The 26,931-nt window shown below is 46.1% G+C and overlaps 1 protein-coding gene across 1 annotated transcript in view; it reads left to right on the forward strand.

Moving 5' to 3' along the window:
* LOC310869420 (multidrug resistance-associated protein 1-like) overlaps positions 1–26,931 on the forward strand; it is a 55,811-nt gene that overhangs the window by 7,073 nt on the left and 21,807 nt on the right. Inside the window, exons 2-10 of the mRNA XM_083780154.1 lie at positions 2,245–2,421; positions 3,415–3,540; positions 5,619–5,756; positions 18,876–19,001; positions 20,759–20,820; positions 21,043–21,174; positions 23,200–23,415; positions 24,905–25,082; positions 25,758–25,919. Coding sequence (XP_083636280.1) covers positions 2,245–2,421; positions 3,415–3,540; positions 5,619–5,756; positions 18,876–19,001; positions 20,759–20,820; positions 21,043–21,174; positions 23,200–23,415; positions 24,905–25,082; positions 25,758–25,919 — 1,317 coding nt within the window. The remainder of the gene's footprint in view (positions 1–2,244; positions 2,422–3,414; positions 3,541–5,618; positions 5,757–18,875; positions 19,002–20,758; positions 20,821–21,042; positions 21,175–23,199; positions 23,416–24,904; positions 25,083–25,757; positions 25,920–26,931) is intronic.

Consider the following 26,931-nt stretch of genomic DNA (forward strand, 5'->3'; position numbering starts at 1 on the left):
GCCTCTGATTGGCCTACCGACACAGCCGGTGTCTCCGAGGTGGAAGATACATGCTGGATAGTCTGCTGCGCAGTTACTCCGTGGTAAAGAGAATGACAGCTTGGCACACGCGACAGCAACTTTTAATAAACTAATATTGTTTGTGCCGTTTGCTTTGATTGAATAATTGAGTGAACAACTGATTTGGCTGTGTTGTAAATTAAAGTGTTAGTGTTGATTATCGTTGTCTATGCTCAGACGTAGAAAGAAACCACGCGTCTGGCATTAGTCCCTATAGAGGGTATGCGCATGCATAAAGTGAATGGGAAATCGAGTGGCAAATCGAGTGGCAAAGTGACAGGCAAAGTGAGCTTAACATCGTTTAATGTTCTTTAATGCATTCAGATAGGACTTTTCTGTTTGGATGCATGCGTTGTCTAGGCCAGAAAGTAGTTTTTAGCCACTCAGTAGGCATTCCTGCATAACTTCCTGGTTTGATGATGATGTCACGCGCATACCCTCTTCTGTCAGACCTGTGTTTGACCTCAGAAGACTTGAGGTGCATGACACTTACAGTAGACAGCGTGTGTGCTGTGTTAATCAGAAGCCAAGGGAGAGGCAGGATCCAGAGCAGAGAGAGTATGAGTCCCCTCCTGATAGTTAGGTCAATGACTGCTTTGTGTTGACTCAGCAGATCCATCATAGACCCTTCTCCCACAAATTAATGTTTATGTAAAGATTACAAGGGTGTTCGTGCAAATAACCTACTGTACTTACTTACAGTATCCCAAACCTTGTTTTAAGAAAAACTAAAAACCTAAATTACATCAGGTACAGTATAGCTTGTATGACCTGTGGGTCCAAAGATAAATCCAATATACATTTTGCAATTTAGGCGTTTGGCAGCTCTTATGCAGAGCGACGATGTGCAAGATCATCAAACTAAGTGGCATGAACCCAAGTCAAGTCAAACGGCAGGGTGAATGGTAAAGTCAATAGATTGCAAACAACATATAGTGCTACAAAGAAACTGGGATACCAGGTAAAACATCGATCTTAGCTTCTGTCTATAAACAGCATGCTCTAAAAAATAACACAGCCTACTTAGCCTTTGTCGACATGACAGATACGAACAATCTGCATGTATGAGACGTCTAATCCAAATCAAAAGGGACAAAAACATATCACTGAGGTATATTTATTCCCTGGTGTGAACAGCTGAGTGTTCGTGTTAACCAAATAGCTGTAGTCACTTTGTGTGGCAAAGATTTCTAAGCACAAATTATAGAGTTCTCATCGGGCCCGAAAATTAAGGCCCGGCCCTAACTGGGCCCTAACTGATCAGGCCCTAGGCCCGCCCGGCCCGACTAATTAGCATAGATTTTAGGCCCGACCCGGCCCTAAAATGTCGGGTCGGGCCTGGTCGGGTTTGTGCAGAATTTGAGAACTCTACACAGAGTAAAAGTGAAACGCCAGTCAGCACCATCTTCATAATAGATAAATACACAAACAGACAGAACAATTATTTTTATTATTCTAAACAAATTCAATATATATATAGATTTTTCCATGGAGCCCCAGGCCCGGCCCGGTAATACTGATTAGCATACATTTTAGGCCCTAAAATGTCGGGTCGGGTCGGGCCTGGTCGGGTTCGGGCAGAGTTTGAGAACTCTTACTATGTTCGGTTGTCTTATTTATTTCGGATTTTGTGTCGAGATGTATACCGATGCCATTTTCTCTTTCCCGATACCGATTCCGATTCCCATAACTTCGATAACGATATGCATGTGTGTCTGTGTAATAAAATAAATCTAGGATATGATGAAATATATAATAATATGTGATAAATTACATGGTATCGGAATGACATAGATAGACAGGCATACTCGGGCGATAACGACACCAGCATTTTAGGCATTATCGGCAGCTTTTCCCGACACTGGCATCCATATCGGAACAACTCTAACTCTGTGTCTTGTAGGATTGGAACCTAACATGGTACACTCCTCACCCAGACCTGACCCAGTGGAACAACTCTAACTTTGTGCCCCACGTGTCTTGTAGGATTGGAACCTAACATGGTACACTCCCCACCTGGACCTGACCCAGTGTTTCCCATGTGTCTTGTAGGATTGAAACCTAACATGGTACACTCCCCACCCAGACCTGACCCAGTGTTTCCCATGTGTCTTGTAGGATTGGAACCTAACATGGTACACTCCCCACCCAGACCTGACCCAGTGTTTCCCATGTGTCTTGTAGGATTGGAACCTAACATGGTACACTCCCCACCCGGACCTGAGCCAGTGTTTCCAGCACACGGTGCTGGTGTGGTTCCCCTGCCTCTACCTGTGGCTGTGTGCCCCGCTGTACCTGGTCTACCTGTGGTTCACCGACAAGGGCCGCATCGGCCTCTCCAGCCTCTGCTGTGCCAAGACGGTGAGTCAGGACGTTTGTTTGAGCTAGCGGGGGATTGCCGGGATTCCCGAGGGCGAGGGGGCTATTTCAGTGTTCAGACTTAAAACCCTACACTTAAGTTGACCAGAGTCCCCCAGGGCGGCTCGTCTTCTAGGGCCTCTCGGTTATCACTCAAATATCCAAATATCCTTGCCAAAAATAGCCCATCTACAAGCTCACAACACGCCGTGTTGCGACACGTTGCAAGCTTGTAGATCTGCTATCTTCGCTGAATGTTCGCTATATAGGGACGCTATATGGGTTCAAGTGGCTAAGTGGTAGCGCCAGGGTTAGAATTAGGATTAGGCTAATGCAAGGGTACGGGGCTAGGCACATAAGGTTAGGCCTTAAGGGATTAGAGAATATATGCAGTCAATGGAGGGTGCTCACAAATATAGTAAAACTAATTTGTATTTGGCAGCGGCATTAAAATAAACAAATTACCCGTTTGGTACAGAGGTCAATGACGGTTATCTATGTGACGCAGCACGTTCCCCTTGAGGCTGTGTTTTAAATGACCATCATCAAGCGAGCGAGAAAAAAACCCATGTCTCTATCTTGGGTTTCAGCCTCTCTCCTCTGGCTGACATTGAAATGATCCTGTTTGACTCTGAGGAAGGTGAAAGTCCAAACGTCAGCCTGCGTCTGCAAAGCAATAAAACACGTGCAGACCCGTCTTCATTTGTCCCAATCTATAACGTTGTAGCAGTGGAACAGCTACGGTTCTTAATTGGGCCGAGCTCATGAGTATACCTAACAAAAAACACATGCATCTTTTGATGTGGGAGGAAACCCACCAGAATACCGGTAGAACAAGATCTCTGTCACTCACTGTTGGCCTGTTCGGCCAAAATAAAAGAAATTGCAGTTAAATAAAAGTACTTTTTAAAATTGTAATAATAAATAAAAGAAGCACTAAATAGACTGGACTGGAGAGGTTACAGACTCTTACAGATTCTCCTCTACCTTCCGTAGCTCCTGGGACTATGCCTGGCATCCTTTGGCCTGCTGGAGGTGTTCTACCTGCTGCTGCTGAGAACCGAGGAGATACACAAGCACATGGTGTTCCTGCTGAGTCCCGTCATACGCAGCCTGACCATGGTACGTTCACCCTGTCACACACGCAGCCTGACCATGGTACGTTCACCCTGTCACACACACAGCCTGACCATGGTACGTTCACCCTGTCACATACACAGCCTGACCATGGTACCTTCACCCTGTCACATACACAGCCTGACCATGGTACCTTCACCCTGTCACATACGCAGCCTGACCATGGTACGTTCACCCTGTCACATACACAGCCTGACCATGGTACCTTCACCCTGTCACATACGCAGCCTGACCAAGGTACCTTCACCCTGTCACACACGCAGCCTCACCATGGTACGTTCACCCTGTCACATACGCAGCCTGACCAAGGTACGTTCACCCTGTCACACACACAGCCTGACCATGGTACGTTCACCCTGTCACACACACAGCCTGACCATGGTACGTTCACCCTGTCACACACGCAGCCTGACCATGGTACGTTCACCCTGTCACACACGCAGCCTGACCATGGTACCTTCACCCTGTCACACACACAGCCTGACCATGGTACGTTCACCCTGTCACACACGCAGTCTGACCATGGTACGTTCACCCTGTCACACACGCAGCCTGACCATGGTACCTTCACCCTGTCACATACGCAGCCTGACCATGGTACGTTCACCCTGTCACACACGCAGCCTGACCATGGTACGTTCACCCTGTCACACACGCAGCCTGACCATGGTACCTTCACCCTGTCACACACGCAGCCTGACCATGGTACGTTCACCCTGTCACACACGCAGCCTGACCATGGTACGTTCACCCTGTCACATACGCAGCCTGACCATGGTACGTTCACCCTGTCACACACACAGCCTGACCATGGTACGTTCACCCTGTCACACACGCAGCCTGACCATGGTACGTTCACCCTGTCACACATGCAGCCTGACCATGGTACGTTCACCCTGTCACATACACAGCCTGACCATGGTACGTTCACCCTGTCACACACTCAGCCTGACCATGGTACGTTCACCCTGTCACATACACAGCCTGACCATGGTACGTTCACCCTGTCACATACACAGCCTGACCATGGTACGTTCACCCTGTCACATACACAGCCTGACCATGGTACGTTCACCCTGTCACACATGCAGCCTCACCATGGTACGTTCACCCTGTCACACACGCAGCCTGACCATGGTACGTTCACCCTGTCACACACGCAGCCTGACCATGGTACGTTCACCCTGTCATATACGCAGCCTGACCATGGTACGTTCACCCTGTCACACATGCAGCCTCACCATGGTACGTTCACCCTGTCACACACGCAGCCTCACCATGGTACGTTCACTCATTAGACACATTCCTAATGACTTTAACCAGCCCAAAAGGTTTCTAAGTCTGCCTGGTGCACGAAGAATGTATGAATGTGGACCTTGCTTTCGCTTCTTGTAGACAAAATCGTAATTAAGAACCAGACATATTCTTTCGGGTTAACACACTACTACAGAATGCCAACCCCATGTGGTGTTAAAACTACACAGCTTGCATTCTGATCCGCTCACTCGCCATATCATAAACATGGGTTGCATGGCTGGCTTGCAGCTAAAAGAGACAAACAACAACTAAAAAACGTCTAAACCAATGTGTCCACACAACACATACATGGCCTGCACTATGTCTGCACCCACAGAAATATAAACACAGAGAGAGAGACTGTGCAATGCCCCCAGGCTGTGGTATGGGTGCACACACCACACTGTACCCCAAATCCCCAATGGCACTTACATGGCTTTTTAAGGCTCGCTCAGTGACAAGATAGCTCAACAAAATGTGCATGATCCTGACCAGATAAGCCACCTCAGCAATCATCCTGAAATAGACAAACTCCTATCCTCTCCTGTATTTTTTTTTTTTTATGTTTCTCACGTTTAATTTCAGCTATCGTATTTGTTAAGTTTCAATATGTATTTGAATGGGTACTGACAATTGAATCATTTTGTATTTGCAAGTAGCCGGTTGCTATGGCACCAGCTAATGGGGAACCTTAATAAAAATCCTCTCTCCTCTCTCCTCTCTCCTCTCTCCCCTCTCCTCTCCTCTCCCCTCTCCTCTCCTCTCAGATCCTGGCAGTGAGTGTGATCCACCTGGAGAGGGTGAAAGGATGTCGTTCGTCCATCCTCCTCTTCCTGTTCTGGGCCCTGGCTGTGTTGTGTTCCATTGTTCCACTCAGGGCCAACATCCAGCAGATCATTGAAGAGGTAGGACGTGATAACCTCACCGCGGCAGCCGCTTTTAAACACATTACTAGGAAAAAACTTTGGGAGGCGTTTCTATTGAGTTATCCATCCAGTCCATCGGGTAAATTGCTCGTTTTCTGACTGACCGATAATAATAAAAATACAAATCTATAATATTTAATATACTGTAGGCTACTACTTGTACTTCATTCAGACAAAAAGAACATTGTAAAAAGCTTTAGTTTCTTGTGACTGTGAGCTCCTATATATATACCATAGCAAAGAATAATGATAAAGGAGCATGATTCGCCTGCCCGATGCGGAGCCTATGTATAATACATCTGTTTTGACAAAAGGAATGCGGCCTCAAATTCCCGCCTCCACGGGTGTCGATCCCTCTCACATTATATCGCTCGATCACTCACACACACGGCAATCAACTCAGCTGGGTCCTTCACGCAAATAAGCGGCTGTAGAATAGTGGCGGGTAAAGAAAAGGAGTGTGTGTGATTGTCATGTCACCTTCGCAGGGAGTCTGAGCTATATTTACTCCCCACCGTACGTGTGAGTATGTGCATTAATCATACAGGCAGCACAGCTATTCTGGTGTTTGGGTTTGGGTGACGGTGGCAAAGTGACTTTTTGTTGACAGCCACGCATTTACAGTAAGCATGTGGGCTGAGACATTCCTTTTAAGCAATAAGCAATTACAGTGCCTCCAAGATGCATGCACATTGCTGCACAGACACAGCATGGCTTCCAGAATAGAAGACTAATCAATCATGACATATTATCTTTTTTGTCAACTTACAATAAATGCACCGAATGTACATCTTTGTGCCTTGTTGGCATGACAGGTGTTGCCAAAGACTCAAAGCATTTAGAAGCATACAAGCAATCATAACGGACAGTATGAAATAAACAAAATAGTCAAGCTGTGTATTCCATATCAAATACACAGTTATAACATACTGTATAAACACACACACACACACACACACACACACACACACACACACACACACACACACACACACACACACACACACACACACACACACACACACACACACACACACACACACACACACACACACACACACACACACACACACACACACACACACACTACCTAGGCCAGTTGTGGATGGACGTGTGACCAAAATGTGGTTGAATGTGGTGAAGTAAACATCGGTTCATGTTTACTGTATGTTTTGAAAGTCTGTACTTATAATGGCTTATATTTTACTGTGTGGATTTGGAGAGAGAGAGAGAGAGAGAGAGAGAGAGAGAGAGGGGGAGAGAGAGAGATGTATATTGTATAACTATCTCTGACAGAAAATGCACATCTTTTTTATAGTTTCACAAGATAGTATTACCCAAAGTGTTAATGTCACACAGTTCTGTTTACACCTTTATTTAATTCAGAATAGCATGTTTGTTGTTCATTTGTTTAGACAGACGCTGGCTTCATATTGTTTACGACATCCTAGTTTCTTCAGAGGCACTATACACTGTTCTCTGTTTATGTGATTATTTACCTTGTTTATTGACCAGAGTCCATGCTTACTCTGCTTATTCCCATCTTGCCAATCACAATTTGCGTTTCCATCTTCACTTTTCTGTCCTCACTTTTTATCCTCAATACGTACTTTGCTCAGCCTATCAAATCATCACTATGGGGTGCTCAGCCAATCAAATCATCGCCATGGGGTGCTCAGCCAATCAAATAATCACTATGGGGTGCTCAGCCAATCAAATCATCACCATGGGGTGCTCAGCCAATATAATCATCACTATGGGGTGCTCAGCCAATCAAATCATCGCCATGGGGTGCTCAGCCAATCAAATCATCGCATGGGGTAGGCCAGGCCTACTAGGCCTACAGACAAACGCACAAAGCTGGGCGTACCCCGTTTCCAGACCTAAGCGCAACACGGTTTTGCGCTGCGGACAGAAAAAGCTGTCCGCAGCTTCTTTTCCGAGTTTTTAGACAGCTGGTGGATGGAAAAGAAGCTCCACCTCCGCGGACGACTGCCGATTCCCGTTTCCGGGAATCTGGCCGTCGCGGCAGTCGTCCGCGGAAGTGGAGCTTCTTTTCCATCCACCAGCTGTCTAAAAAACATCTCTATTCTCTCCATGTATCGCTTTCGCTCCCTACACAGTGAAATGTCAAATCCTTGTGTTAATTTAACAGGTCCATTTGGTTACATTTATGCTAAAGATAAATTAACACCCAAATTCAAATCTTTATGTTAGAATTGTCCAGATTTAGTGTATTGTACACCAGTGGTTCTCAAATAGTGGGGTCCGGGGACCTTAAGGGGTCATCGACGAGGGGGTTCCAGGGGGTCCCCGGCAGAATGAGTTAATATAGCTTCAAAATATGTTCAACCACTTTAACCCTATATTTTATACTTCTATCTAGTATCTACAATCTACAAGCTGCCATGCAGCCACAAATCTTCTTTTAGGTATATGGGGCTCTCTGGCACAAAATATTTTCAGATCATCCGTCATCTCATATATCACTACATATCAATGTGGGGGTCCTTGACACACACACATTTCCCATATAGCCTCTTCTGGTGACTAAACAATGTCCTGTATTTTGTGCCCTGCCCTTCCTGAGCAGTAAAAACCATGTGGGTTTGAGTGGGAAGTTGCGGCACAGACTTGTTTATCTTCTATCGTTCACAGCGCTCCCTTCATTGTTATTGGCCCTTTTTTATGAATCACAAGAATGGTGCAGAATCTCATGCAATCTTTTTTGAAAAATTACTACTGATTTTGATAGGCTTGGCTGACATCTTTTGCCAGGTCATAAATGTATACTTTTACATGTATACTTTTACATAGAACAAGTTTTCCCACTGTGTAACGGGTAATAACATTAGTGGTATAAAATGTTGCTCTCTTAACAAATCCTAGCTGTCCTCTTCATACTGTTGTACCACCAGGGTGGATTTAAACCTTAAACCTCATTTCAAATGTTGTAACTCCAAGAATGTTGTACAAGATTGTTGTATGAACAGAACCCAATGGACCCTTATACAGATCCATTTGTACATTTGAGGGGCGCTAGCCCCTCAAATGTAACCACGGAAACGATTTGATTGGCTCAGCACGGAATGTGATATATGCAGATGTATGATAAGAGCGCCCCTCAATTTAATTCTGGCGCTAGTCACGCTACCCATCCCCCACCGTTTGCCTCAGGAGGATGTAGTCTACTGTTGACAACCAGGTTCAGGGAAGATTCAGAATGATGCAGTTAGTAATGTGAAGGGATTGGGAATATAGAATAGGGCCTACAGATGTATACATATTATGTATACATCTAGGCCCTATTCTTTTTGGCATATATCAAGCTTGCTCAACATTGGGACAGCCTGTCCGGAATTAATACGGAAGAGGACCCAAAAGCAGGCAACAAGATGCAGAAGTGTTAATATTAAAACTACACCCAGAGATTTGCTGTCATTGAGAGCTAGGGCAGAAAACAGCGCTCCAGTGCTGTTCATGCAGCACTGGAGAGTGACAAGCTGGAGTTTTAAATACATAGTTTTCAATCAGGGCAGCGCAAATCTCAGCAATTTGTGCAACTGGCATTTATGCAACTGTTTTAAAGTATTGTACAGTGACAACTAAAGTCTCTGTAATGTTTATGTTGTACTATTACAAAACAATGATAAAATAAAGGGATTTATTGATCATTAAAGCTGGGCTGTACTTGCCTGAGTCGGAGTCCAGTGCATTCTGTCCACCTCCGGTCCAGGACTTCATAATTAACTATTCGGCTCCCCATAGCCAACCCTGATATAGCCACACAGAGCCGTCATATTGGACTGGACCCATGAAGTGAATGGAGTTGTCGCAACTCTATCATCTAAATGGCGTTGACTAAACCAAGGTTCTTCCTAAATAAGGGCAAAAACATCTCGCTCAACACAGGTCTATACAGACCAACAAGAACACAATGCAAACACAGGACTTAAATAGACAGGGATGACACAGGTGAACTCAAAATACAATCAACACAGGATAGGCTAACAGGCAAACGAGCAAACAGAACACAGGTGCTAATCGATGTTGGGTGAAATCAGCCCTCAGCTATTCCTGTAAGAAATACTGGGAGGGGATGGGGGGGTTGGTAAGACAGAACAGGAAACACCAAACAAGGGCAGGCAGGAAGGCACAGAACAATACTTTAAAAATATGATAGACAAATCCAAGGCAACAACAGAGTAACAGAAATACAGGACTAATACAAAATAAAACAGTACATGACAAATACGGAACATACAGAATAACAGAACAGAACAGAAGTCCTAATAAGTCCAAACCTAATAAAGTTAAAAGTTAAAGTCCTACTATTTGTCACATACATTAGTGCTGTATGCGGAATCTGTTCTCCGCATTGGACCCATTTCTTGGAGCGGTGAGCCGCAGCCGTGCCACGATCGGGAATACGAAGGGGCAAGGACTGGAGTCCTTGGAGGACGAAAAGACAAAAAAAAAGACAACAACAACAACAAAAGGAAATTTACGGTCTTGCTTGTTCCTCCTCACTTGGACCGCCATGGGATTTGCATGTTGTATGAGCTAATTAACAGGCATAAATATAAATGCAGAATTACATAAATGCATATATGGGTTTATGGATGTATACACGTGTACATAAACAATCCCCAGTAGTGTGGGTAAAAAAAAGAACAGTCTGAGTCAAGCCACATTGTGTATTTCAACTCCCACACCCAGACCCTCCACAAAGCAGCATCAGTAATCTACAGTAGGCCTATGAGCAATTACTGTCTGTGAAGTGTGTAATTAGTGTCTGAAGACAACTGGTAAGAAATGAAGAGGAAAGGGAAAATGTCAACGCCGACATTATGTCAACGCAGTCGTGGTGTGCCTGGATGTCATCGAGTTCATCATGTGCTTGTTTATTTGAAAGCTGAACAACACAACGTCAAAACATCAGAAAAATCTGTGATTTTCAGGTGTGTTTGTGTCAAAGGCACAGCAATGGATGGATACCGTATTCACAGCTAAAATGCATTAGTCAAAGACTAACATTGTACTTTTAACTCTACTACATTTCTAGGAAGGGAAAATAGTACATTATGAATTAACCATGTACGCCCTATGCTATTTCAAATGTAGATTACATGATACATTGGATATGCCTATGCCATGCCATTGAAAGTGGTTAAAATAATATATGTTTTGTTAAGTATTCGTTCACGAAATACTTCACTCTATGGGATGTTTCCCTTTGCGGAGCAAAAGGGCAGAAACTTCATTCATGAACTCCCACAGCCATATGCTCCTAAAATATGGCCTGTGGGTTTAAGAGCGATGACGTAGATGCCCTGCTTCTCGAAGCATCTAGGCTGCCTCTACGTCACAGCGCGCTCATTCGCTTTTCTTCTGCCGAGCTGAAAGGACAGACTTCTGTTACTAAGTCAAGTGTTTAGGGCAATTAATACCTTATAAATCGGACAAGAGTGCAACTCGAGTACCGTGAGGTTCCCTGATACTTGGACTTTTCTTCCGACAGAATCTTTCGCAAAAACTCTGCAGAAACAAAGCTCCTAAACGGTTCGTAAGTTCTATTATCAGAACATTTCGAAAAGACCGCCAAAAGTAGAAGGGTAACAACTAGCTTACAGCTAGGGCCGCTTAGCGGTTAGCTTAGCAAGGCGCTACCTTCTATTGTGCTATCTTTCTCGTCTCGGGGCTAACAAGCCCGCTACGGTTAGCATAGCCTCAGTCTCAACGAAGGTTCAAGGTGCTATCTTTTCTAGCGAGCTAGCTCGCTCTCGTAGCCTGTTACTCACTAGCTTAGCGCTAGCATAGCACCTTCAACGTTAAACTAGCCGGTGTTTTACGGGGCCTGTAAGCCAGTTTTCGCTAGTCTAGTTTTTCACCTAGAGACTATACGATAAGCTACCTGGTGTTTTACGAGGCCGGTAAGCCCGTTTCTCGCTAGTCTAGCTTTCACCTAAGCTACACGGCCTGGAAGCCCGTAGCAAATTAGCTTTCTTCACGTTCGTGGCCACGAAGCCCTTTCACAAAGTTAGCTAATTCCTGGTCCCCCTCTCGACGGAAAACTACGAGCTACAAGCATGTATTCCCCGGTGAGAGAGACCGCCGCCGCAGCTAGACGCCGCCGAAGAGGCATCACTCCCGAGCCACAGAAGAGGTGCACTGTGGCGGGATGCGGCAACAAGATGTCCGGCACCGACAGACACGAAGTATGTCTGTACTGCCTCGGCGTGGATCATGCACGCAACGCCCTTCTCGATTTCGACGACCTATTTGGTTGCGAAAAATGCAGAAGGATGGACTTCACCCACCTACGAGGTAGGCTGAGGCGCGTCGATGAGTTCTACAAAAAGTACACACTCGACGAGCACGAGCACTATGGACCGAGGCAGAAGTTGGACTATACCCCAGCTTCGCCTCGCACAGCCAGAGGCTCCACTCAAGAGCGAGAGCGGCCTATACCGGCCCCTCGTAGCCGTGCTACAGCTACGGTCTCCTCCCAGGCAGCGGCAGACAGGGCCACCGCAGCCCGCTACGAAGCTGACGGAGCTAGACCTAAGAGCGGCTCTCGCCCTCTGATACCTCGTCAAGTGAGTACACCAGCAACCGGGCCTCGCGGCCGCGAGATCCCGGCTACCATGGAGGAGCGCTCCGCCAGACCGATAGCAAAGCCTCGTCTTCGCACTGCGGTCTCTACTACCATGGCAGCCCGCCTAGAAGCCTCTCCACCACGCAGCAAGGCCCCCACTAAGGACTGGGCTGACGCTGAAGAGGGGGAAATCGACTACGACGAACTCCCCTCCTTCCAGGAGAGAGACTGCGAGCGCTATGAAGTCGTAGACGAGGGCAACTACCAGAACGACTCGTCAGAGGCAGACGAGTACACTCGCCGCCCTTTCCAGGACAGTGAAGACGACGAGGTAGAGGAATTTCCTCCCCCCGTCGACAGACAGGTAACACCCCCACCTCAGCCTCGCGCTGCTCTCCCCAAGGATAATTCAACCTTGATGGAGATCTACAAAAGGGCTGCTATCCGCTGTGACCACGCCTGGGAGGAGATCCCCAGCGAGAAGGTGAAGTGGGATGGACGCAGCGATGAGTACATCCCCCCTCCTGTACCAAAGAAGCAGGCCATGCCTCAGGCTTTGAGACCTTGCTCAGCAAAGCCTGGACCAACCCTATAGTCAAGGTAGAGGCCATCCACCGCCGTGGCAAAAGGGCGGCCACTGAAATGAAGGACATGGAGAAGCTGAACCTTCTCAAGATGCCCTCCATGGACAGAGCCATGGCCTCGTACCTGGCTAACCCCCAAGCCCCAACTGTGATCCCACAGGACAAAGAACCAGTCTTCTCCAGTGTGGCCGACAAAGAAGGGTCTAAGATCAACAGGTGGCTGTATGACCACATGACCTTCGTCGCCAGGGGACTCAACGCAGGAAGCCTCCTGCATGGATCCATGAAGGCTCTCCTGCTGAAAATGGGCAACATATCCACCCCAGAAAATCTGGCTGAGATGCGCCGCCTGGTACACGAGCTGGCCCAGCTCCAATATGATGTCACCAAGCACACTGGAGCAGCTCTGGTGTCCTCCATCCTCCAGGAGCGGATGAGGTGGGTGAACCTCGCCCCTCTCCCCGATTCTGTGAAGAGGGACATGGTGGGGAGGGACATATCACACGAGAGCCTCTTCCATGGGGTTCTCGAAGACATGTCGGTCTCCATCCAGCAGGCAGAGACCTCCACCAAGACGATGAAGGCTCTTCAGCCACTGGCTGCCAAGGCTCCACCGGGCCGCGGCAGGGGCAAGCGTGCCCCATGGAAGCCCAGGACGTCCAGCAAGGACCCACCCGGGCCCCCGAGGGACTACTCCGGAGACAGACAGCGTCAACCGCAGGGTCCACGCACCGACCGTCGCCGCTCCCCCCCGCCCTACAAGCCCAGAGGAGGAGCGTCCAGGGGCCGAGGCGCTGGGAAGCGGAAGTGACCCGCATGGCAGGTCCCAGAGGGGGGTCCTAGCCTCACCCCCCCGATTTCTCCCACAGAGTTCGAGGCCGGAGGCAGTGGTCACGGACCTCGCCTCCGAGCCGGCGTCAAAGCGCTTGAGGACGAGTGTGCAGACTGCCACGGGCAGCAGTGTACACACGTACCAAAATGTTGTTATGTGCAATTCACAAAGTGTCAATGTTTTTGCTTTAATAAAGTGTCAAAAAAACAAAAAAACACAAAAAACAACACAACGAACTCTGAAGGGCACAAGCCCAGCCATGGGAGAGATAACCCATACTGTAACAGCACAAGCTGTTACAGGCCGGGACCACCACGCCAAAATATTTCTTCACTACTCGAAGAATCCACTAGAGGGAGACATTCCACACAAGGTGAGTTTTCCCCTAGGCAAACCGTCTCAAGGTACCCACAGGCCACAGAGAGACACCACTATACAGGCGGGTTTCCCCCCACACACGGGGAACCCCCTGTCACGTCATCTGTCAAAGTGGCGAGAGTGCGGAGCATCATCATGGATCATGCGCACTATAGCGACCGGATACAGGCTCCAGTTCGTGTCGAAACCGCCCACCTTCGAGAGGATCTTATTCTCTCAAGCGAGGGGACAGGAAGCAGGCATTTTACAAGAGGAAATCAGATCCCTCCTGCAAAAAGGTGCCATCACGGAGGTTTCTCACAACCAGGCAATGAACGGGTTTTACTCCCGTTACTTCCTGGTGAAAAAGAAGGGGGGGGGGCTCCGACCCATATTGGATCTCAGAGCTCTCAACCGCTATCTGAAAACCTTCCGCTTCAAAATGTTGACGCCACCAGTCCTACTGCGATCAATCCGCAGAGGGGACTGGTTCACGTCAATAGACTTACAGGACGCATACTTTCACGTTCCAATATACCCACCGCACAGAAAATTTCTGCGCTTCGGGTTCGAGGGGAAAGTATACGAATACACGGTACTTCCCTTCGGAATGTCCCTGAGTCCGAGAGTCTTTGTGAAATGTACAGCAGCGGCGATAGCCCCACTGCGACAACAGGGTCTTCGTCTAGCAACATACATAGACGATTGGATCCTATCCGCAGACTCTCAACAAGAGGCGCTGTCACACACACACACAGTGCTCAGCCACCTCCGCTCTCTCGGATTTCAAATCAATTACGAGAAGAGCATGTTAACGCCGACACAGTCAATAGACTTCATCGGTATAACGCTAGACTCAGTCTCTTACAGAGCTCGCCTGAGTCGAGAGAGATTAGACGCGATGATACAATCGGCAACGTCTTTCAAGAAAGGACGCTCGATTCCTTTCCACATATGTCTCAGGATGGCGGGGCTAATGGCTTCCTCAATCCATTTAATCCGCCTGGCCAGGCTACACATGAGACCATTCCAGCTATGGATGAACTCTCTGCGTGTACCTATGTACCGTCGCCACCAACGGGTAGAAGTGACGTCACACTGCATACTAGCCCTACAATGGTGGATAAACAGACGGATCCTTTCAGAAGGAGTCCCCATGGGGAGACCTCTGATCAGGAAAGTGGTCACCACAGACGCAAGCATGACAGGCTGGGGAGCCACGCTGGAGGGTGCCACAACCAGGGGGGTGTGGTCAGAGCACCTACGCTCCTCCCACATCAACTATTTGGAACTGATGGCGGTTTTCCTCGCTCTGAGGCAATTCGAACCGCTCATACAGGGTTGTCACGTGCTGGTGAGAACAGACAACACAACGACGATGTGTTACATAAACAAACAAGGCGGTCTCAGGTCCCCCCGTCTTCATCAGTTAGCTCGAGAGCTCATTCTATGGAGCGACTCTCGGCTTCTGTCCATCACAGCATGTCACGTCCCCGGTATTCTGAACACAGGAGCAGACCTGTTGTCCAGAGGACCTCTCCTCTCAGGACTCAGGGTCTGACAATGCTACTAGTAGCCCCATTCTGGGGGGTCTGGAGGTCGGAGATAACTCACCTCCTCTACGACCAACCGTGGCAACTCCCTCTACGAGTGGATCTCCTCACTCAAGCAGGTCGGGAGATTTTTCACCCTCGCCCCCAGGACCTAGACCTATGGGTTTGGCCCGTGAGAGGGTGATGTTGTCCGACGTAGGCCTCCCTCCGAATGTCATAGCCACAATTCAGAGGGCAAGGGCTCCATCAACAAGGGCCCGCTATGACACGGCATGGCACGTCTTTGAGCAGTGGTGCTCAACACGGCCTACCCAAGTGGTCCCCTACCAAGCCAGTAGTGGACATTTTGACCTTCCTACAAGAGTTCCTAGACAGGGGACTAGGTCTCTCCTCGGTCAAAAACAACTTGGCAGCAATCTCAGTCTGCCATGTGGGGTTCGAAAACGAGACGGTATGGAAACACCCTCTAGTTAGGCAGTTCGTTAAGGGCGTACAAAGGGAACACAGGGTCAACAGATCCCTGGTCCCCTCCTGGGATCTAACCCTAGTCCTGGAGGCCTTAACCAAGGATCCCTTCGAACCACTGACGACAGTTAGTTTGAAGAACCTGACACTGAAGGTAGCCCTCCTAGTTGCCTTGACAACTGCTAAAAGGGTCAGCGACCTACACGCCCTCTCGACCTCGCCAGAGTGCATGAGGTTCGATGACAGGTCAACCAAGGTCACTATCAAACCCAACCCAGCCTTCATCCCCAAGAACGCTCTCTCCGTGTGCGTTCCAGTGGACCTACAGGCTTTCCACCCCCCTCCTTTTGCTTCTAACGAAGACAGGAGGTTAAACTGTCTCTGTCCAGTGAGAGCTTTACGAGCATACGTGGACAGGACGGCCCCCTTCAGGATAGGGAATCAACTATTCGTATCCTGGGGTACCAGGACCAAAGGAAAGCCTGTCACAACGGTCAGCATCTCCAATTGGATAGTGCAGACCATCCGCCTGGCTTATACTAGTCAGGGAGTGGAGCCCCCACAAGCGCTGAGGGCTCACTCCACAAGAGGCATGGCAGCATCCTGGGCACTCTGTAAGGGTGTCCCAATCCAAGAGGTCTGTACCGCAGCGAGCTGGTCCTCTCCCTCAACATTTGCCACATACTATAACCTAGACGTGGCAGCGCCCTCTGTGGCGCACGCAGTGTTGGGGGCTGCCGCACCATAATGGACCTATTAGGCCATTAAACCATGTGTAATCACATAAGTCTAGATGCCCTGGATATACCAGGCCTACATGAAGCATCTACACTGAGAATGTATATCAGCCCGAGGCTACTACCATTCTCCACCGGGACCGGGCTATCAACCAGAGGTTGCCCAGCCCTCATTAGGTTACCTTATATAGCCCTGAACACACTTGACTAATTTCAAGACACGGGAGTTCATAAGGTCCCATAGAGTGAAGTATTTCGTGAACGAATACTTAACAAAACGAAGAGGTTACTTTAGAAACCAAGGTTTTGTAAGTAGAGTGAGCGAAATACTTCACTCGAAACACCCTTCTGTCTTGGCCCGGCAGAAGGAAAAGTGTTCGAATGAGCGCGCTGTGACGTAGAGGCAGCCTAGATGCTTCGAGAAGCAGGGCATCTACGTCATCGCTCTTAAACCCACAGGCCATATTTTAGGAGCATATGGCTGTGGGAGTTCATGAATGAAGTTTCTGCCCTTTTGCTCCGCAAAGGGAAACATCCCATAGAGTGAAGTATTTCGCTCACTCTACTTACAAAACCTTGGTTTCTAAAGAAACCTCTTCGTTTTTAGGCTATTATAATTTCCTCCGTGTTGGGAAATGAATGTGCACAAAATACATTTAATTACAGTAAACTTGTAACTACAGTAACTTTCAAATTTCATGAATATAATATTTAAATATTCAGCCTGTTTTTCTCGCTCTTTCCTATATCTCTATTGTTCTTCTCTTTCCTGAAGAAAACGTATACAAAATGATTAATGGGAACATGTACGAAAAGGAATTTCACACATTTCTTTACACCTGTAAACCTGTGTCAAGTTGAAGTTGACTTATAGCGGTATTTGCAATAATAATGTGCGGTTTTCCCAAAATCCCTGCAGGCTATAAGGCACACATCACCAGCGTGCCTCGGCAAACTGTTTGGGAAGTGCTGTGATTATAAAGTGACCGCTCTGGGACAGACACAACTGACGTTGTTGTTCACAAAAGAAAAATAGAAGGATAATAATTTATGTTTGAATACTTGGCCTGTGGCTGTCTGCCCTTTCTGCCACAAATTACATTGTCTCGTGTGACATCCCCCACCCATCTGGCACCTACTGTAAGTGGGCTCAAAGAAATGGAAGAAAGATTGTCTTCAAATACTATTTGGTCCAAGTATGATTACTATTCTCTTTACCTAAAACACTGCTTTCCTCCATTACCGCCGGGGAAAGAAAAAATAATCTTCTAAGTAGCTGAATCATTCTCCATAATACATGCGTCATATGGTAGAAAGTGGTGTTTCCCCTGTCTTTTTTCTCTCATAGAAGTGCTGGTTAGGGGTAATTTTGATTTAGGTTCCATGACTCTCCATCATTTTGGTCCAATGTTAGGTCCCGGCTGCAGACTTAAAGTATTATTTAGATATTACAGCAGCAGTTTTTTACTTTTGGTCAAAACCTCGATTGTAGCGTTTTTCGGTGAAAAAAAACAAAACTAAAAACGGGTCAGCTATTTTCGAGTTGTCGAAATGTATAGGATGAAGTGGTTAATGTATTTGATTTGTAATAATAATTGAAAATGTAATCTACTAGTTTTCTAGTCATAGTGGGGTAAAAGTACAATATTCGGCTCTGAGATGTGGTGGAGTAGAAGTAAAAGTATTGGAAGTTAGAAATACTTGAAATACTAGAAACACTGGAAATATGAATAAAAATATGTAAAGAACAAATCCTCAGAATTGTACTTAGTTACTTTACACCACTGGGAAATTGTGGAAAAAAAAGAAAAAAAATGAAAAGCAAAGAAAAAAGATTCAGTTCTCTTTTAATGTGCTGTTTTCTCTGGCGAAGCCGTCTGTTCTCTGGTCTCATTGGCGTAAGCCTGCTAAGTGCAAACAGTGGCATGTGGTGTTTAAAGCTGTTTTCATGGCTGTCATGTGTTTCTTCCAGGGGTTTTCCGCGGATGCCATGCGCTTCGTGGCCTTCTTCTTCTACTTCTCCCTGCAGCTTGCTCAGCTCGTCCTCAGCTGCTTTTCGGACCGGAGGCCCATCGCAGCCAAACGGGCTTACGTCAAGGTACAGTAGGTGGCATGGGGAGGGGGCTTAATTGACACAGGGGTGGCGGTGCATGGCTCAGGGCCAGTACCTACTTTCGGCCTGTGTCTTTTTCGTTTCAGTGTTTCCTCTCGGTGACGTCTCTATTAATATACACTACAGTATACTCTAAGCTCAGGGGTCCATTGCTCCCCTAGTGTCGAAGTGTCCTTGAGCAAGACGCTGAACCCCTACTTTCTCCCGATAAGCAGGTTGGTGCCTTGCATGGCTTCCTCCACCATCACTGCATGAATGTGTGTGTGAATGTAATGAACAATCTATGTAAAGCGCCTTGGATAAAGGCACTATATATCATATAAATACACCAATTACTATTTACCATTTTAATTCATACATGTACAGTATGTTGTTGCCAGTGGCTGACAATAATGAAGTACATTTACTTGAGTATCTGTACTTTACTTGACTATTTGTGTTTGTGGATACTTATAGTCATACGTTTACTCCATTATGTTTCAAAGATAAATAGTACTTTGGAAGGTGAAAGGTACATTATGATTTATGAATTTCCCATTTCAAATAAAGTGAAAATTGATGTGCGAGCCGATTTCTTATTATAGTTTACTTTTCTTTTTTAATAGCAGATCTACAAGCTCACAAGGTGTCATGATGTGACATGATGTGAACTTGTAGATTTTGAAGGCTATTTTTGGAGTGATACCGTCATTGATAAAGAATAAATAAAGCTCTATAATAATAATAAAACGATGATGGCGCACTGCATCTCCTCTTCTCTCTCCAAGCTCTCTTTCCCATCTCTCTCTGCTCTCGCTCCACAGCAACATATTACTCTGAAATAGTTAAGTTAAAATACACTAGCATAATGTGGCCATGAACAATAATGAGAACTCATGTAGGCCTATGTGTGTATGACATCTGTCATGTATAAAATAAATGTTATGCTGCTTTTAAATTGCAGCCTTTATTAATAATATGAGATCATAGGTTAGTCTCCCCTTCTTTGTGCTTCTAGGCTCCTACCACACATTATGCATCAGTGTTTTATGCCCTTGGCGAGCAGGCACGGAAAGTAACGTTCAGTTATTATTGCAAGTAAATGAGAAGCTTTTTTTATGTGCTTGTTATTTTTTGAGTGCAGTACATTCTAAATTAAGTAGTTCAACTTTCCCTTTTGTACTCAACTATTTTTTGCAAATGCATAGAATTAACCCATTTTTACCTTGATTTTTTCAAAAATAGCAGACCTACAAGCTCATAGCGCGCCACTCGGTGGCGCGCTATGAGCTTGTAGATCTGCTATTTTTCAATAGCTAAAGCATAACATAATGCTAACACCAAAAAGGGTTCCTGCCCAAAATGGGTTAAAGAGTAGCCTACAGTTAAGCAATTATGACGTAATAATATGGATATTCATAATTCAGTTTGCTTTGAACCTCTTTTCCTAGACGATCTTTGAGAAAGCTCGCACATAATGAAAAGACGATCACCACTTTGAGAGCATCACTGAGCTGGCAAGGGAGGGTGTGTTCAGAGTGAGGTCTAGGAGGATGCCACACTGGTCCTTTAATAGTATAGTGACTGACCATAGGATTAGGTACTGAATAACTGTCCAGACTAGTCCTCAAAAGACTGTAGTTGGTGCAGCCATGGCGTAGGGTTGGAATCCTTTAGGATTTTAACGATTCTGGTTCCTTGACGATCTCATCGATTCATTCCACTGGTTCAAAACACCTTTTTTTCCCCTATTCTTTGGTCAGAACCCGTGTCCAGTGGATGATGCATCTTTCCTCTCCAAGTTCTTATTTTGGTGGTTCAGCAGGTACAGTAGGATTGTCTAACGCCGACACTAATATCAAATGTATACCACAACTTAGTAACCACATATCAGACAGCAATGCTATTTCATAAAGTGGTTCGTGGGGACATTATCACGTCCCCACGGACACCCTCGCATTCTTGCACTTGGCTTTTGAGATTTTCCAACATTTTGCAACGTGTTTTCCAATAGCCAAAAATAACAGTGTACTGTTTTTGTGTACAGTCTGGTGGTGCAGGGCTACCGCTCTCCTCTGCAGGCAGAGGACCTGTGGTCTCTGAGGGAGGAGGACAGCTCGGAGAAGATCATCTCACAGCTGGAGAAGGACTGGGCTCAGCAGTACACCAAGCTTCAACAGTAAGACCAATTACTGTAATACTGTATACCCATCTGACTGGGTTCAGCAGTACGCCAAGCTTCAACAGTAAGACCAATTACTGTAATACTGTATACCCTGACTGGGCTCAGCAGTACACCAAGCTTCAACAGTAAGACCAATTACTGTAATACTGTACCCATCTGACTGGGCTCAGCAGTGCACCAAGCTTCAACAGTAAGACCACTACTGTGTATCTGTCAGGAGTGTCAAGCTTTAGCAGTAAGACTGTGTACAGTATACTGTACCCATCTGCCAGGAGTTTCAAAAGGACTCAAATGCATGACAGAGAGCAGGCAAGAGGCAAAATACAATAAAGGTAGTTACCGGGATCGCAGCAAAGCGGCTGGCTGCCAATACCCTACTGGCCGAAGCTGGAACTGTCTGCAACACGTTCCGGGACGTTCATGGAGGTGCACGGACGATCAGTGACGCCAAGACGCCGAAGTGCGTCAAGTGGCTTCAAACACCACTGAGCAACTTCCATTGAAACGAAACGTTGGGGGCGAGGCAGTCCTCCCTCTAGTCATAACTCTATGGTAGTTACTAACAGAATAACCACACAAAAAATTATGAATAAATAAAAAACAGAACACAGGTCTGACGCGTCAGTCAGACAAACAGCAAATGGTCAACTCAATCGGGTAATTGTTGCTTATCATGACCTGTGAAACTGCTGACCCGTTGAACTGCTACTGGCTGAACCGAGTCAACCGACTATATTTATTACCCTGGCCTTGTTTGAGTTGAATACTGTATACTGTGCATATCTTACCTCATAAAACCTTTGTGAATGCCATTCTCACCATTGTGGCTTACACCAGTTTTATTGTTGTATAGTTTTACACCAATGCAAGCCGCACTTTACAATGTTTCATACTGGATACTGTGGATAAGCGGTTGAAGATGCATGCATATTTTATTTTAGCTCTGCAAAGTTAACAGCTTGTTTGATTGACAGGTAGTTGGCGAGTTACATTCCAGGGCAGTTTTGTTGGCTCGTGCTCCGAATGTATTTTGATTTAGTTTTAGTCATAGTCTTTTAAATAAGCGTTGTGACGTGCTGTGAGCTTGTGGATCTGCTATTTCCATGCAACCAAGGCCCACAAAAATACATTTTTGTCAACAAAATCAACTAGATACAACTAGTATAGACTCAAACTAAAACTTTTCAGATGACTAAAATATCGTCACCTTCTTAAACTAATGGTCTATGTCATTTTTCCAAGTAAAAAAACAAAACAAAAACTATATAATGTCTTAATAGTTTCACCAAAAACGTTTATAACAATTTATGACCACTAAAAATAACAATAGAAATCTGTCAGGTATGTAACATAAGAGGATTCAATAGAATTAAATAGGATTAAACGGCCTGACAGCCAATTTACGTAACTTATATGTTTTGTTTGTGTAAAAATGTTTATTTTACACAATGCAATATTGAAGCAATGTTATGGTGTGTCCTGTAAGTCCATGTGGGCTGGGCGCCTTTGGTGCATGACACAGAAATAAAGAATCTATCTATCTATAGTCCTGACAGCCTAAGTCACAAGACTCACAAAACCATGTGACTTAGGCCAAAGAATTGCCTATTTTGGCTTAAGTCACACTCTTGAGATATAGGCCATTTTTACTAAAGAGGCGGGATCAGTATGATCCTTTTCAATTAGGACCAGTGTCATGAGGAGCTGATTTAGGCCAATTTTCTTTTTATCCTCAAAAACATATTTATTTATTTTTAAGATTTCTTTTTTGCGGCTTACGCCTTTTATTGGTTTTTGAATGGACAGACAGTAGGCTGACAGGAAACGGGAGAGAGATGGGGGGATGACATGCAGTAAAGGCCGTGTCGGGCTCGGGAGTCGAACCCGCGGCACACTGCGACTGGATTCGGGTGCCCAGACGGTTACGCCACCGCCTGGGCCAAACTAAATTAGATTTTATTCAAAAGACCATGACTAAAAACGAAACGAAAATGTTTGCTGTGAAAATCACCCCTGCAGGAATGGGCACGGTGTGAGCGGGGCCTCCTGGTGCTCTTCGGGGGCCACCAGGCTGACGGAGCAGACGCAGCTCCTGAAGAAGCTGAGGAGGGAGCAGAGCTCCGGCTTCTACCTCATCCGCACCCTGGCGCGGAGCTTTGGACCGTACTTCCTGACCGGAACCCTCTGCCTGATCTTCCACGACGCCTTCATGTTTGCCATACCTCAGGTGCTCAGGTCAGTGTGTGTTTGTCTACTTACAGTATGTCTAGTCTAAGATGTCTCCTAAGTCAGTGGTTCCCTAGCCTCGGAAGTCGGAAACGCAGACGTTTTTATTTCCAGGGAGAAAAAGAAAGTGTGGGTCCGAGTCCACTTCAATTTGGCATAGAGTAGCGCAAACGTCGATCACTCTCTGCTGATTTCTAATCGTCTGAACCTTTGTTAAATTGACGCACACACGCACACCCGTACACACACACATACACACTCCTCTCTCTCTCTGTCGCTCTAATTAATTAGTCTCATGTCCAGCAGCTGCCTATGCCATAGAAAGCATAGGTGAGTTCCAGGCTAGTGGTTCCCAAACCTTTTCATGTCAAGGACCCCCAAATTGACACTGATGAGCCCGCGGACCCCCATTTGAAAAATTATATGCCACGGACCCCCATAAGAGAATTATCTTGAATGTCTCTTGAATGATTTTGACGGCTCTAGCAGTGATTCTCATTTCTCAACCCGTTTAATTTCAAGGACCCCAAGTTTGACATGCATTAGTCTATGGACTCCCATTTAATGGCATTTCTATCTCTGGGACACCCAATTTATATTGTAAAATCAATGTTAATGTAACTCTGAGAGTGTACAAATGTGGTTCCATTTGTACACTCTCAGAGTTACAGACCTCTTCATTTGGTTCCAAACTATCATTTAGCTGGGTACCCCCTGGAACTCCCTCAAGGACCCCTGGGTGTCCCCGGACCCCACTTTGGGAACCACTGTCCTAAGTAGACAAAGACAATCAGGTCACAAAGAAAAACATGTCACATGTGATTTTTTTCCCCTTTTGTAAATCTACCAACTGTTACTAAAATGGGATTTCCAGTCACTTTGAAGAGGAAATTAACACACGTCTTGAATTATATTTTGGCATCAAAACTATAAGCTCTTTTGTTGGTGTGTGGTGGTAACTCAGTCTACTGAGGACAACAATGACCTAGCTATCAGTTTTCTAATACATGTTGCTTAACATTTTATCGATTTTAACCTAGCAACTTTGTCTCTATTGTTTTAGGTAAAAAAAACACTTTTTCTTTATGTACTAAAAACGCATAAATAAAATTCTCATAAAAAACACTCAAATAAAATAAAATGAACGCCCTACTTGATCATACTACAGCGCCACACAAAAGCAAAACTAGCAGATTAAGACCCACAAGCTCCAAATGCGGCGTGAAGCGGATCTTGAAAGTGAGAACTACTGATTTACAAGGCATTTGTAGATTTGGCCCCAGGTCAAACAGCAGACCTAAAAGCTCACAACACGTCACAAAGCGGCTACTTTCACTATGCTTCTTTTGCGTGACACTATTGTATGACGAAGAAGGCTGTTGTACAAATGTACAACAACAACAAACATGAATTAAAGTATGTAGATACAAGGTTTCAGCCCGACAGCAAGGGAACAAGAATGAAGTCAAACACTCTCTCTCTGTCTCTGTTGCTCCAGCCTGCTGCTTGCCTTCATGCGGGACATGGAGGCTCCACTGTGGAAGGGCTACCTGTACGCCTTCATCATGTTCCTGCTGTCCAGCCTGCAGTCCCTGTTCAACCACCAGTACATGTACAGCTGCTTCACCGTGGGCATGAGGGTCAAGACCGCCGTCATGGGCCTGGTCTACAGGAAGGTAGGTATAGCCTAGGGCGGGGAGCACGGAGCACTACAGATCCCACAATGCTTTGCGGCAGAGTGGAAGTACTCTTGAGTGTACACGTTTTTGAGGGGCACACTTTTTTTTTGACTGGCCCTCCAACATCTGGCTTTCAGAAATGACGTCATGTGGCTGTCAAGTCTATGGAGGAAAAAAAACACAACCACTCCATTTCTTAAGGAGATTGGCCTCTTTCAACATCTGCAGATGTTCTATCGGACAATGGTTTCCACTTTCCAGCGTCATGTTCTATGCTGTGGTCAGTGTGCTCGGGAGGCAATGCTAGACACAGGGGGACTGACCGTGACGCTGAGGTGGCGATGACTTTGGCTAAGACAGTATCCCTACTGGATGATGCTATACAGCCACCCGCTGCGCACACACACACACACACACACACACACACACACACACACACACACACACACGCACACACACACACACACACGCTTTACTCACATAAGAGCACATCTATCCATCCGTCTCATCAATAAACCATGTGTCCATCAGATCCACAGCACATGGTTTAGTTTAGAATAGATGTTCATCTATTGTACGAGGCACAGGAATCAATGGCATCATGTCACTGACCTGTTGCCATCTGTGTGCGTGTACGTGTACGTGTGCATGTGTGTGTGTGTGTGTCGCCAGTCTCTAGTGATCAACAACGCGGCACGGCGCCAGTGCACCGTGGGGGAGATCATCAACCTGGTGTCGGCCGACACCCAGAAGCTCATGGACTTTGTGGTGTACTTCAACGCCGTGTGGATGGCGCCCATAGAGATAGCACTCTGTCTCTACTTCCTCTGGCAGGTTAGTGGACGTGACGCAACACACGCAACACACAGCTGTGGTTCCGGTTCCTTAACGGTTCCCTCTTTTTTAATATATATATTTTTTTTTGGGGGGGGGATTTTCTGCCTTTATTTACAGTGTAGATAGACAGGAAACAGGGTGATAGAGACAGGGAGAGACATGCAGCAAAGATCATCGGGAACGGGACTCGAACCCGTGATGCACTGCCAGGCCGTTTATGTGCCTATAGGTGCCTGGACCGCTGGGCCGCGGCCCAGGCCACGGTTCCCTTTAGTGATTCCAATAGGGGGTTCCAAATGGAGCCTTACAGGTCTGTAACTCTGAGAGTGTACTTAATGGTTCCATTTGTACAGTTCCTGAGTAGCTTTCGGTTTAAGCTTCAGCAAGTAACATAGAAATGAGACAGAGATAGAATGCTTTTAGTCTCCGTACCCACCCAGAGAGGGAAGGAAGCTGAGGACAGGCCTTATCAAACCTGGTTACGTCTGAACCTGAATCATATACTGGCCTTGATTATAGCAACAGTTACCAAACCAAGACATCATGTGGTCAGGATTCAGGATTCATTGATACAAAATATCACATGTGATACAAAAACAATGATAAACACATTTATACTTCCATACACACATTGTCCAGAGTACAGACCGAGATTTAGCAGAATTAAAGTGTGAGACGAAGACTGGAGCCTCAAAATATCAACAGCCTTGCATGCCAGCTATCCACTCGGTACCACAGCTCTCCTGGTTCGGACTGTCTGCGAGTTATGGCTTTGTTAGCAGCATGCACCTGGCCTTTATCTAATCATGTGTAGCGGTTGAGTGGTTTAAACATTCTAGGAATCTATAATAAGTATGTGCATTAATGTATGTATATCAGTATTTATGGAATGTGCATGCACTATGAGCAGGGCATATATATAGGCCTATATGGATGATTCCCTGTCAGTACACTTAGAGAGTTATCATCCTTGAAATTAAAACGTTTGAGAACCACCAGTATTATAATT

The sequence above is a fragment of the Protomyctophum parallelum genome (genome assembly GCF_964188405.1).
Source record: "Protomyctophum parallelum genome assembly, chromosome: 13".
Lineage (NCBI taxonomy): Eukaryota > Metazoa > Chordata > Actinopteri > Myctophiformes > Myctophidae > Protomyctophum > Protomyctophum parallelum.